At 50.8% G+C, this 13,714-nt stretch overlaps 2 protein-coding genes across 2 annotated transcripts; one reads left to right on the top strand and one right to left on the bottom strand.

The window, feature by feature from the left end:
• Nucleotides 1-4,287: 4,287 nt before the first annotated feature.
• On the top strand, nucleotides 4,288-10,717 carry Ccdc86 (coiled-coil domain containing 86). Its single transcript, XM_032891642.1, has 4 exons — nucleotides 4,288-5,044; nucleotides 7,669-7,798; nucleotides 9,587-9,661; nucleotides 9,800-10,717. The coding sequence occupies exons 1-4, from the start codon at nucleotides 4,344-4,346 to the stop codon at nucleotides 9,917-9,919; spliced, it is 1,026 nt and encodes a 341-aa protein (XP_032747533.1). The 5' UTR covers nucleotides 4,288-4,343; the 3' UTR covers nucleotides 9,920-10,717.
• A 947-nt stretch (nucleotides 10,718-11,664) lies between these two features.
• On the bottom strand, nucleotides 11,665-12,949 carry Ptgdr2 (prostaglandin D2 receptor 2). The gene has a single exon (XM_032895352.1). The coding sequence runs from the start codon at nucleotides 12,916-12,918 to the stop codon at nucleotides 11,707-11,709; it is 1,212 nt and encodes a 403-aa protein (XP_032751243.1). The 5' UTR covers nucleotides 12,919-12,949; the 3' UTR covers nucleotides 11,665-11,706.
• Nucleotides 12,950-13,714: the final 765 nt, after the last annotated feature.

Genomic DNA, 13,714 nt, shown 5'->3' with positions numbered 1-13,714 from the left:
CGAGGCAGGGACCATGACTACCTGTTCCCCTGGTTGTTCCCCTGGTTGTTTATTGGGCACAGGGAAAATAATCAGTTCTTGGTAGATGATAGGGTGCTAGTGAACACAACCTCTGCACTGGGAAGACAAAGAAGGCAGGCTCTTCAGGGTTCCTTCACCCCTTTCTCTAGTACACGGATCCTCAGGGTATGGTCTGTGGACCACCAGCACCAGCACCGCCCCACTGCCTGCACCACTACCACCAGCAGCAACACCTGAGAGTTTGCTAGAAACCCAAGCCCATGGCCCCATACCAAGCATTCTGAATCCTAACCTCTAAGGCTTGGACACACCTGGAGTTTGACCGATTCTTACTGAATCAGAAATGTTCTTAGATACAGTAGGGAGAGGATGGGATGTGAAATGTTCACCTTCTTAGAGTCCCCTCTTCTACCTGCTCAGGCCATGTCTAACCCCTTCTCTGACCTGTTCACGTCAGGGAGCATGCTATACGATTCCTCGCACACACCCACACATACAAGCTTCCCTCCCCCTCTGCAGACCGAGGGACGGCAGCAGTGCCCCTTCTTGTTCTGGCAAAACTTACGGATACTTTGAGATCTGCAGATAAGCTCTGATCTCCACCCTGAGCAGCAGGTACCAGAGAGCTTTGGAGTGACCCTTCGCTAACCCAGCAGCTTCCCAGAACCCTGTGAGTGCCACAACTGAACGGTTGTATGCTTCTCCTCCCACTCAGGCCCTCCTTCCCCATCTCAGGGGACAAAGGGATGGACGCTGAGATGAGCGCTCTCAGGAAGAGCTGGCCCCTGTCCTGCTCCCTGTGCTCTGTGGAACCAACTCAAGGCATACACCTGAAAATAGCTATGCACACTTGCCAAACAGGAGGTGGATCAAGGGTTACATCAGAGGAACTAGACCCCAAAACAACTCAACAGAGGTCCTGTACTAGCCAGGCATGGTGGCTCCCATTAGTAGCACGCACTCAGGAGGAGGATGAGATAGGCAGACTGCTATGAGCTAATCAAGATGGTTTCAGGGAGGGAAGAGAAGAAAGTCGTGAAAATAGGGACGAGGAGAAAGGAGAGGTAAGGGAAGGGGAGGGCAGGAAAATTTACAGTATCTAAAATAACACCAAGAGACAGCTGGAGCTCCAGTGGACATTTCCCACTGGAGACCTACATGGCGGCTTACTGCCAGGAAGAGTATGGGGGAGCTGGTCATACCACTGGGAACTGTGGAGTAGAAAGATAATGAAGCCATAGTGCTGAGGGCAGTTGGTTCTGGGGGAGGGAGAAGGAGGCCTTTGGAGAACTGGGGGACAGTTGGAGAGATTTCAGCCTGACTGAAAGAGGATTCTAGAAAAGCTATAGGAAACCTGTCTGTGAATATGTAAGCAACCGTGAGTAGCAGAGAGGAGCCGGCTGCCGGGCATGTGCTGTGCAGCTCTGTTTACTCTGCACGACCCTGGGAGGCAGTTGTGCTGTTCTTGTGACTATTTTTATTAATAAAGAAACTGAAGCACAGGGAGGCTTGGGTACTCATAAAGATCACGTAGCAATTAAGTAGAGGTGGGAGCCTGGCCAGTCTGACTCCCAAGCCTCAGTTTTTCATAGTAAATCTCCCTGTTCCCAGAAGGTAACCAAGACACAGAAAGGATAAAGCAGTTGTCCAAAGCCAGGCAGTGAGTGACACTGTGAAAGGATTAGTCACAGAGAGGGAAGGTTTAGTTGCCTGGCAACGGCCCCTCCTGCAGACATTTCTGTCCCTGACTGCCCCTGGTCTATGCACTGGAGGGGTTGAGTGTCACACATGCCATGAGGTGCTGACTGGGCAAGACCTGGTTTATTTATGTAACCTAAGATCTGCTGACTGAAGGAAACCAGTGCCTACAAATGGACCCATGATATGGATCAGATATTCTCCTAGGCTTCAATCATTCATCCTACCAGGGCAGCACGGTTGAGTTTTGAAATCCCCAGCATTAAGTAAACACTTGTTGCCTACCAGGGGTCTCCCGGAGTTCTTTAGTCCCCTGGAATACCAAGCCAGGAGGATGATTGTCGATCCTAGAACAATAGTCTGCATTAACAGATGCACACATAGAGGTGCACAGATACACACAGATGGGCACATGCAATTTATACAAGCAAGAGCATAGTGATTTGCAAGCTTGAATCAAGAGACAAGGACAGTCAGTCTGGTACTCTCTCACTTTGCCCTGGCAGAGGTAAATGGCCACAGGTAAGACAGAGAGAGAGAAAGAGAAAGAGAGAGAGAGAGAGAGAGAGAGAGAGAGAGAGAGAGAGAGAGAGAGAGAGATTGAAAGACAAGCCCAGACATACAAACACAAAGAAAGAGACAGGTTCTGGAGATCTTTTGATAGCTAACAAGAGCCAACTCTTAAAATGAGGATTTATATGCAAATCATGTTTACAAAGTGCCCCCCCCAGAAGCAACAATGGGTGAATGGGAAAGTGGGCCAGGGAAAAGCCTGAGGGCACATGAATTACCAGATTACCAGAGCCTGGGGCTGAACCCTGCTGAGGTCTCTTGAGGGGTGGGGGAGCCCCTTCTTATCCTACTACTAGATGGAACTGAGGAAGAAAGCTACCTACTCTGAAAATTTCAGGAGTCTTCCCTGACCCGGTGCACACAATGATAAACCAGGCTGGGCTCAAGTGGAACCGTGCACAGGTGTTAAAGGCACATCCAATGTCTTCTGTCCAAAATCGATCTCTCCTACACACACACACACACACACACACACACACGCACACACACACACACACACGTCCCTGGAAGAGACACAAAATTAGACCTGAATTATTTAAGTAGACCCAGGATGTGCTCTAATCAACATTTGCAAGTGACCCCTCCAGATAGAGGCAAGAGACAGGAAGGGGGTTGGGGGTCTGAGGCAACCTAGAGAAAACCACAACTTCCTGCAGCTCCCCTTAAATCAGGGACATGAGGGCTCTGAGCCATTACTGGGGAGGCAGGAGCTGACATATAATTACAACACCAGGGTGCAATTGTTCTTAGTGACATGGAGAAGCTGTGCTATTCCCTAACCCTAAGGGTGGACTCAGGTTAACTCCATCAGTATGCATCTGAGACCATGTGTGCAGTGCCTAGGGGGTGTGTCCAAGAATTGGGCATCCACTTTCTACCTTGCAGGCTCTACATCTTCCTTGCCTCCTCCTGGGTCAGCATGTAACCATCCTGGCAGAAATGAAGGTATTCTAAAGAGACGCTTTTGCCTATCAGACAATCAAACAGTGGACTCCAAAGAAATGGGAATTTTCTCAGAATTCTCATGCTGGGAGAAGAAAAAAGGGTACCAGCCAGAGGGGAGACAAAAACGGGTACCAGCCAGAGGGGAAATTTGTCCCCTGGAAAGAGCTTGTCAGACCACCTACAGGATGAGACTAAAACCCAGATAATGATGGGGCAATGGTGGACAGAGTCATACCTTGATAAGGACTACTTAAATGTATTTATCCTTGGCCCTCTATCTAAACTTTCTATCTAACTTTAGAACCCTGAGGTCGAATTTGGGTGATTCACAGAATCTCTTTGCCTCTCTTCCCAGTATGGCCATATTGAATAATTCTTTTTCTAAAGCTTTCCAATTTTAATTTGGCTCTTTCCGGTGGTTTGTTGACGATGGGGCAGCCAGACCTGACTTCGGGCACACGTTGTGACCCCCCCCCCCAACATTGACAACAAGCAGTCAAGGTTTCCTGGGCCTCAGACCTGACACTTCGCTGATTGAAACTGTTGAAACATATCTGGGCACAGTAGTAAGAGAGATGGCAAGGGTGAGAACGTTTAAGAAAACTCAAAAATTGAAGATTTCCCACTCATGCAGACCCCCGGGGCTTCTCCTTTGTTACACTGCGCAAAGCTACTATTACAAAAGATAAAACAAAAGAAAACGTGACGTATGCGGGCCCAGCTGTTCCAGAGTAAATTAACACGCTCATTCGGCTCTGCCTACAAACTCCCAACGCCTTTTTGCCAACCTCTTCTCTCAGGGAAAAAAGAAAAGGTATACCCCACTCCAACCCCGCTTCTCTTGCACCTAGAACTCGCGGTTTACAAAAACAAAAACGAAAAAAAAAAAAAAAAAAAAAAAAAAAAACCCGCATCGCGGTAACCCAGCAACCAGACACAACACGCATGCGTCTACTAAGCCCAGCCCCCGAGACGAACATCCCCTGCTTTTTCCACCCATCACTCTACCGCCAGTGCGCACTTCCTGCCCGGTACGGAAATAGACGAGTCTGACGTCATATGAAGGCGCCGACGATTCTGAAGGCTACGGAGACTACACGTGAGCCATGGGTACGCCGCTGAGGCGCAGCCGGCGGCTGGAAGGCCTAAACCCTCTGTCTCTAGAGAATCTTCCTGACCCCGAAGTCTCTCGGGCCAAACGGGCTCTTGTAGATTTCAAGTCGAACCCAGAAGAAACAAGAGAGCTCGAGTCTCCGAGAGTTCCGCCACTGGACCTTGTGTCTCCCCAACCTCAGCCGGAGACTAGCCCCGAATCACCCTGTCCTAAACAGGATGCAGGCTTTGGGTCCCCACAAAGGCAACCAGAGCCTCACCCTGGGTCCCTTCAACTTCATCAAGATCTGGGCCTGGATTCACCTGCAGGACAGACAGAGTCGAGTCCGGAATCCCCGCAACGAGAGCAGTCATCCAAATTATCTCCCACACAGGACTCTGAGGTAGCCCACGCTAAGGAGGAGGTGATCCCAAGATCTCCCGAGCCTTGCCCGGGTCAGCAAGCACCGGGTCCCGAGCCCTCCCAGCCAGCACAGGAGCTGACATTCCAGGCACCTAGCTCCCCAGAGCGCCAGCTGGAGCCAAGTAAACTACCTCCGGCTGGAGAGTCAGTGACGGGAAGTCTCGACCTAAAGAAGCGAGTTATAGCTTCTCCCCAGGCCCCAGCGTCCAAGAAACCGAAGGAGGAGCTTCCTGTAATTCCGAAGGGGAAGCCCAAATCCGGGCGTGTGTGGAAAGACCGCTCCAAGAAGAGGTAAAGTGGGGACAGCATGGGCGATGTGTTGGGTTCTCCGTGCATTTGGACCTTGCCTTCGCCTGAATGAAATCCCAGATTTGAAAGAGCTCACCCGAGTAAAATTAACAAACAGGATCATGTCAAAAATGCCCTAAGGGAGGTCCTCAGTGGTCTTGAGGTGCTCTTTTGAACTTCCTTTCCTTCCCTTTTTTATTGCGAGGCAGGGTCTCACTGTGTAGCAATGGCTGTCCTGAAATTCACAGAGATATGCCTGCTTCTGCCTTCCTAGTGCTGGGTTTAAAGGCATGTGCCACCTTGTCTGCCACATCTAGTGAGGGAAGCAGAGCAAGAAAGGCAGCCATTATAGTGAGATCCTTTCTACTGTAAAATATCATCACTGGTTCTGTGTCACTTCCTTAGGGATGGCCAGAGAGTGAGTCTTTCATAGCCAGCAGCACATGTAATCACATTTAATCTTTCCCCTTTGGAGCAGGTGTTACTAGTATTAATGTTGTACATCTGAAGAAACCAAGGCTCACGGAGGCTAATTAAGACACGGGATGGGAGCATAGATTTGACCGCAAAGCGAGTGAGCGGAACCCATTAACCTGCTTCTGTTGACCAGCTTCACTTGGGTTGCAGCCTTCTTAAGACATGGGGTCTTCCTTGTCCTTTCAGTGCTGGGGCATGGTAATGCTGAGTTTATATTTTTCAGTAAAGGAATGAGGAGGCTTATATGAAGGGCATTGTTTAGGCAGCAGGGAAAGAGAAGTGGGTTCAGTTGAAATTTCAGCTCTGGAGAAGAAGTAGGGTTGAAGTATCAGCTACTGGCCAAAGACAAGAATTCGTAAGAGAACAGGGCATCAGAGATTTTAAGAGGATGACATTGACGGATGATGGACTGTGCCAGGCTTTGTGCAGGCTCTTTACAGATGTCATTTTGTTATACTCTTAAACCCTAAGCTCTGGGTATAACCCCTCCCCCAAGCATACTCCATTAAACTTAAGAAAGTTAAGCATAAAGAGAAAGGCACCAATCAGAAAAACTTTGAAGCTGCTCCCAGCAAGTCACAGTAGCCGGGCCACTGATGGCCACAGGCAACCTGTTACCCCTCTACACTGTTATGTACACATAGGGGGGTGCCGTGGCTGAGAGGCTTCCTTGCCCAGGGTCTCATAGGAAGTAAATAATGGGCTCAGGACCAGACATCCAGGCCTGTTTTCCATCTCCAGTAACTAATGCTGAACATCGACTCTGCCTCAGTGCTGTAGCCACTTGCTACATTTACATTAACTATTAAATGAAATAGTCCATGAGTCTTAACACGAACTACAAATCAAGTGCTACAGCAGCCTATACGTAGTGATTCCCTTTCAGGAAGGGGCGGGGATCATTTCCATAACGGAACATTGTTGTCACTGATGCTCTAACAAGACATAGTATTATGTCTAGTGGCTCTGGTTTCTCCAGGCTTCCATCATCCTGTCCTTCCAGGATTCTCAAATCCCGGTTTGTTAAGAGTGAAAGGAAGTCCACAAGGTACCCACTGCTCTGCTTTTGGAAGCTGGGTCTTGAGAAAGCTTGGGGACTTAGCAGAGAGGAGAATGCTGGTGTCAGAAGCTAACGATACAGTGGGAAGGGGACAGAACCAGACTGCCTGTGAGTAAGCCTGGTGCCAAGTTCCACACTGTGCCAGACTCTAGGAAGGGAGCAGACACTCAGAAATGCAGCATTGACCTTTGTCTGGTCAGCCACAGCCATGCACCAAGGCCTCCAGAGACAGGGTTCCTCAAGATACCCTCTAACAGGCAAGTAAATAGGAACTCCTACACAAGTCAAGGTTGGAGTGTGGGAGGCAGAAGGGCCACTGTGAAAGGATCTGCTGGAGCCTTAGAGTTCTGGGGATAAGAGGGGGTTGGGGGGAGAACAGGCCCATGGGACACCCAGCAGACTGAGCGGGTAGTGGGGGAGAGACGTGAGGGCTTGTCTTCATTTTATTTTTACTTTTTATCACAGAAAAGGAAAGAGCTGAGTTTTATGAGTCCTATCACCAGTTTCAACAGTTTTCAGCATTTCCTGGCCCAGCTTCATCTTCTGTTCCTTGTCCCTGCACTTAACCCCTCCTAGAATGTTTTAGCATACCCTAGAGTGTTCTTACAGATGTCATCTCCATTCTTCTATGACTGTAAGAGCATTTGACTCTCCAGAAAAGCCAGACTTATCAGAAACCCCCAAATCCCACTTCTCCACCTTCACATCCCCCAAACTGAAGAATAATCTGAATTTTTTACAGAAAGGCCTTGTTTTTGCTGTTTGGAGGTAAAGTCACACCCCTCTAGGGAATGAGCACTTCATCTCCAGAGGCATTCACTCACAAGTTACCCTGTTTGGTAGCAGCAAAACTGCACAGCTGAAGCTGTATGAGTACAGAAAGCTTCAAGTCCCAAACTACACTCAGGAATGAGAGGACTCTTGAGTCTTGGAATGGAAATAGGCCTACATGCTTAGCAGCCCATTCCATCCTAAGCTTCTGTAGAAAGCTGAATGCCAGGCAGGCAGGAAAGGAGTAGAAGCAGACCCAGAGCCCAGTGAGAGCAGGGTGTGAAGGCAACACCACAGAGTCCCCTCCTCTCCTGCCAAGGTTCTCCCAGATGGTTCAGGACAAGCCCCTGCGTACCTCCTGGCAGAGGAAGATGAAGGAGCGACAGGAGAGGAAGCTGGCTAAGGACTTCGCCCGGCACCTGGAGGAGGAGAAACAGAGGCGCCGGCAGGTAAGGGACCATCCCTCCAAGTCAGGATCCCAGAGGCCAAATACATATCTGCTGCAGCAGACGCTGGGAGGATGACAGACAAAGGAGTATGACTTAGAGCTCCTGGGCATGAGGACCCCAGGGGTAAGAAGAATAGTCTAGGGCCATGGTAGGATTCCCACTCTACCGTCCAGCTAAGCCTTTGCTTATGGACATGCAGGAGACCTGGAAGTAGAGTGACGAGCCCAGGGTAAAGACCAGCAAGCCATCTTGGCGGCGGGGGTGTTCGATATGGTGGGGCTAGACCCCTCTCTGAGATCTGCTTATGAGGGAAAAGCTTGCCTCGGATTTGTTGCTGTCATTCTAGAAGAGATTCCCACACACTACCCTGGGGGTGGTTCTTGTACCTTCCTTCCAATTCACTCCCCTTGCCCCAATTCAGAATCTCATTAGAGATTCATGCCCATGAGCTAGGGACTTGACTAGCATACACAGAGCCTTGAACTCAATCACCAGCACCACAAAGACTTGTTCCCAACACCTTTAGCTCCGGGAAGTCTTGAAAACAGTCCCAGTTTTGCTTCGGCAGTCAGCACTGAGCGAGCAAGGACATGCTGGGTTGGTTAGCAGGACTGTCCACAGGGCGGAGTTCAGCTCCCACTGCCAGTCTGTTGAGCCCAAGGTACAGAAGGAGTTCTGATTCAAACGATTCGTCTCAGCTCTGTAGTCCCAGATTGGCCACTGAGAGGAGGGATGGAACAAATCACTAAGGTATCCCTCCACCTATCTTTGCGTCACTGCAGATCTAGCTGTCACTGAAGCCGCATCTTTTTTCCTGTGCAGCCTTGATTCCTGCTTGGCCAAAATAGTTGCCAACTTGTGAGCAACTGGAAAGGTGCATCCTCCCAATCCTCCTTTTAATACGTAAGATCATAGGTCACTTCCTCTCCAAGGGCACCAGGTTGTCAAAGCCACAAAAAGGCCTGACCACATAACAGTCATCTGGAGCCACCATCCATGCCCTAGCCCTACTAGTACAGTGGCAGCATAGCCAGGAAGCCCTGGACTTCCCACCCCCAGAGCAGGCTCTGAGTGTCCCTGGAGAGCTGGTACTGTTCCAGGCCTAGTCACACACTTTTTTTTTTTTTTTCCACCACACACTTATTTCTTAAGTCAGTCTGATGAGTTAGGTCCTGTGGTCCTGTAGAGATGAGGAAGTGAAGGTATAGACTCAGCCATAGCACCCTAATTAGAAAGTAGAATGAAGACTCAAGCTGGACCAGGTTCCTCCAGAGCCTTTTGACAGCTCATCCTGCCCAGCCCTCCCTAGGACCAATTGTGGAGCCCAGCTATAACCTGGCCTTTCATTCTCATTCTGGGACACCTGAACCTGAGCAGAAGAAAACCTGGGACCAGCCCAACCTTCTCCCAGGCAGCTAGTGCATGGGGTGTTGTGTAGAAAGGGCCATTCTGCCTGCATTTGACTTCTAGGTGGGAAGACATCCGCATCTTGGCACATGCCGTCGTCCTGTGTAAGCCCCTGCCTTCAGGTGTCTGCTTTCCCACCTTTCTGATTTGGAACTGGGTACTCTTGGCCGTGATGGGCCTCAGCTCCAGGCCCACAGTGCAGGCATTGCATCCCTGGTCTTCCCCAGAAGTGCCCAGGCCTCTGCCCTTCCCCGCTAGGAGCAACCTGGAGGCCAAGCAGGCTTCTCCTCCTAGGATTGTGTGGGTTCTCACTCACCAGGGGCCTGAGATACTAGGGCCATCTCAGCTTCTAGCCTGAGATTCCCCTTCTGTGTGTTTCAGGAGAAGAAAGAACGCCGAGCTGAGAACCTGAGACGCCGTCTAGAAAACGAACGCAAAGCTGAGATTGTCCAAGTGGTGAGTGCCCACTCAAGGGGTGCAGGCTGTGGCAAGGTGAAAGAGGCTGTTAGGGTGCTTGGGCCCCTGCCCCCCTTTTCCCCAAAGACAGACAGGGTTCTCATCCACACTGATACCTCTTATCTCCCACTCCCTCAGATCCGGAACCCTGCCAAGCTCAAGAAAGCAAAGAAGAAGCAGTTGCGCTCCATTCAAAAGAGAGACACCCTGGCCTTGCTCCAGAAACAGCCACCCCAGAGGCCTGTAGCCAAGGTCTGAGCTCAGGACAGTCCAGGGCCTCAGCAGGCGAAGGAAGAGTCACAGCAAGCAAGCGAGGCACCTCTCAGGCCACTGTCTGACACCTTTCCTGGGGCCACACACCAACACTGTCACATCAAGATGGGGACTCCAGCCCAGAGGGAACCGAAGACTGTGCTGGAACTCAGAGATTTCACTGTCCCCATCTCCTTTCCAAAGTGCCTTATGATCCTGAACTGTTGCAGGTGGTAGCAGCAGTGCACACCTTTAATCCCAGTGCTCAGCAGACAGAGATAGGCGGATCTCTGAGTTGGGCCAGCCTTATCTATAGAGTACAGGATAGCCAGGGCTACACAGAAATCCTATCTCAAAAAAAACAAAAAAAAAAAAAAAAAAAAAAAAAACCACCAACAACAAAAGGTCTTGAACTGTGAATTCTTGTTTCCCCGTGAGCTGGTAACTTCCTGTCTTGGGGTCCTCAGTCTATCCACATCGGGAGGCCTTCTGTCAGAAGGCAGTGCCTCCATTTTTTTCAGTGACACCTTGGTCACTAGTGCATTCTGCTGATTTGGTCCCCTCAGTCAACTGAAGCCAGCCCTTCCCTAATTTGACACTGAAAGATTGAAGTGGGGAGTTGCAGGGAGCGGAGTTTCTCTCCAGCACTCCTTTCCCGCATTGGACTGAAGAAGCCTTGGGACTTGAGCCATGCCCACTTACTCTACCGCAGAGGTGTTTATTGGTATCCCCATAAGTACAGCTCTAGGCTCCTAGAAGGACAGAAGTCCCTGGGCTTTCATTATAATAAACCATTAAAACACATGGTGTGACAGGTATGCTGAGTCAAACAGACTTGGTGACATTTTACTCTCCGGTTTGAGAAGCACACAGAGCTGACAACCAGCCTGGCCTTAAATGGTTCAGGAGATCCTGAGAATACCCGTCCTTGTTCCATCAACTCCCCTAGAAGGTAAAAATGAGTCAGCCAGCTGCCCTGCAGTCAGTCTATGATGAGGAGGAGATCAGATGTGCGATGGAAGGTCCATGGCTGCTACAAGTTGCCCTCCTACCTGTAGGTTAGAAGTGAGAGCTGCCAGGCCGTCTCCCTGTGAGGCAGTTAATAGGGAAAGGTTCTCTTGATAGAATTGATCCAATGATGCTGAAGGCCAGAGTGCAGCTTCTGGTGGCAGCGACAGCTCTAAAACTGGGCAGTGAAGATCCTGAGTGGGAGTTGACACCAATATGGCTAACAAGCTGGCTAGCAAGGTGTGGTTAAAGCATCAGTCTCAGGCAAAATGGGGGGTTAAAAGTGAAGGCCGTTGGCTGGAAACTGCTTCTCAACCCCTTTCCTCTCACTGACTCCCATAAACAGTGCTAATTGGCAGTCTCCATTCACAAAGCAGGGCCTTAGGAGATGCGGGCTCTGAGCTTAACCTTCCTGAGTCCCAATTACCTTGGGCCAGCTACCAGGAAGGTAATAGAAGTACAAAATCTTTGCCCAACCCTCATCAGTTACCCTAGCAAATCCCTAGGCAATTAGGTACTTGGGTTCTTTAAGTGTAGAAACCTGGAGTCAGGAACCAGGTAGCACCTCTAAAGGCTACTTTTCATTCCTGCTGCTCTCCCAGTTCCACACTGCAAGATTAAAGTGTTTAGGAAGGATTGCTCCTTGCCCAGGGCACTTCCACAAGCTAGTTTCCTGGACCCTACCCAGTAAGCTACGACCTGGGCCTGGCATTGGCTATGTACTTTTTCAACTGGGTATGGGAGAGGCCCAGGATGTGTTGGCACAGCTTCTGGGCTGTGCCCGTCTAATCCAAAGTACAGCTCAATGAGCCCTGCTTCTCCTGGGACTGTTCTCGGACCCTCCGTGGGAGCTCTGCACTGCCACGCCTCATCCAGCCGATTAAGCGAGCAGGACGCAGTTGGGGAAATCGGTCAGCCAGCAGTAAGGTAGAGGCTGGGGCGGTGGTGGAGGAGGCGCGGCGGCGATGGCGGCGGCGGCAGCGTTTGCCGGGCGCAGTACTCAGGTCGCTGTCCTCCACCAGCACGCTTTCAAGCACCGCGAGTAGCGAGCGCCTCAGCTTGTGCAACATGTCGGGACAAGTGAGCACATAGAGTAGTGGGTTGACCACGCTGTTGAAGAAGGCCAGGCTGGTGACAAAGGGCAGCCCACGTGACGCGAGCTGCCGTAGCGTGGTGACAGAATGGGCACGCGCCTCCAACAGACTGAAGATGTGGTAGGGCCCCCAGCAGAGTATGAAGGCCACCACTATGGCCGCCACCAGACGCACGAAGCGGCCTGTCCTCTGGCGACCACGGTGATGCAGTTGTAGGCTCACAGCCACGTGGCTCGAGGCGATGATGGCCAGAGGTACCATGAAGGCCAACAGGAACTTGCTGACCGCCAGGGCCTTCTGACGGTAGTCGCACGTGGTGTCGCGGTCAGACCCTGGATTCAAGAGCAGCAAGTTGTAATAGCACATGATGCGGCCATCACGCCGCGGGATGGTGTCCCTGAACACGAAATAGGGTACTGTGTTGAGCACCGCCAGAGCCCAGAGCATCAGGCAGACTCTGTGCGCGGCCGCCACCGTGCGGTGGTTCTGTGCCCACACTGGCCTCACCACCTGCAGGCAGCGATCCAGGCTGATGGCGCTGAGCAGGAAGCCGCTGGCAAACATGTTGAGGAAGAAGACCGAGGAATGTAGCTTGCAGAAAGTGGTGCCCAGTTCCCACGAGTGGCCCACTGCCAGAAAGTAGGTGAAGAAAGGCAGAGAGGCGGCGGCTAACAAGTCGGACAGCGCCAGGTGCAGCACCCAGGTAGTGACCACCGTCTGGCGCATGCGACAGCCCACCACAAACAGGATGAGTCCGTTTTCCACCAGGCCCAGCAGGGAGGCCAGCCCGTGCAACAGCACCGACACGTGGTCAATATAGCGGAGGCTAGAGTTGCTGTGGTTTGGAAGCTGGACCATCTCCTCCAAGAGTGGACAGAGCGGCTTCAGTGTGATGTTGGCCATGGCCAGGTGGAAGAAAGGAGAGCTGAACCTGGCACCCAGGAACCAGAAGCCTGCAGCCTGGGCAAGAGATGAACCTATCTTAGAGTTGCCAGTATTGCCTGGTAATAGGGTAGACACTGGGAATCTGTGAGGATGAGGAAGACAAGGGAGTATTGCAGTTTTGGGCAAGCCAAGTATAATCTTCCTGAGCCTAACAGTCTCGAGTTTGCAGGGCTACTGGAACAAAATGAGAACACTTTTAAAAGGGTGTGGGTGGATGGGGAAAATATAAGCGTGTGCTCATGAGGAGCTGAGTGTGACCCCAGGACCTAGGGATGGTACACGTGCTTGTAGTCTCAGTACTGAAGACATAAGGACAGGTGGACTCTAGGGGCTCACACCGCCAGCCTAAACTACTTAGTGAAATGCAGGTCCTAGAGACCTTAAAGAGACAAGGGAGGGGACTGGAGAGATGGCTTCACAGCAAAATGTATACTGCTTTTTCAGGGGACCAGTGTTTGACTTCCAGTACCCATATGGGGCAGCTCACAGCTGCCCCATATAACTCAGTTCCAGCAGATCCAATTCCTCTGGCTTCTGTGGACACTTGCATTCACATGCGTACCCACCAACACACACACACACACACACACACACACACACACACACACACACTTTAAAATAAAATCCGTTTAATGTGGACTGATCCTAAGCAATATTACTCAAGGTTGACATCTGATTTATACTCCCATATACATATACCTGCATTCACATGCACACACATACACAATTTGAAATAATAAAAATAAGTCGTTTT

Source organism: Rattus rattus, chromosome 2 (assembly GCF_011064425.1).
Source record: "Rattus rattus isolate New Zealand chromosome 2, Rrattus_CSIRO_v1, whole genome shotgun sequence".
NCBI lineage: Eukaryota > Metazoa > Chordata > Mammalia > Rodentia > Muridae > Rattus > Rattus rattus.
Note: the sequence above shows the minus strand (reverse complement) of the source record. Positions and strands in the feature narration are given on the sequence as shown.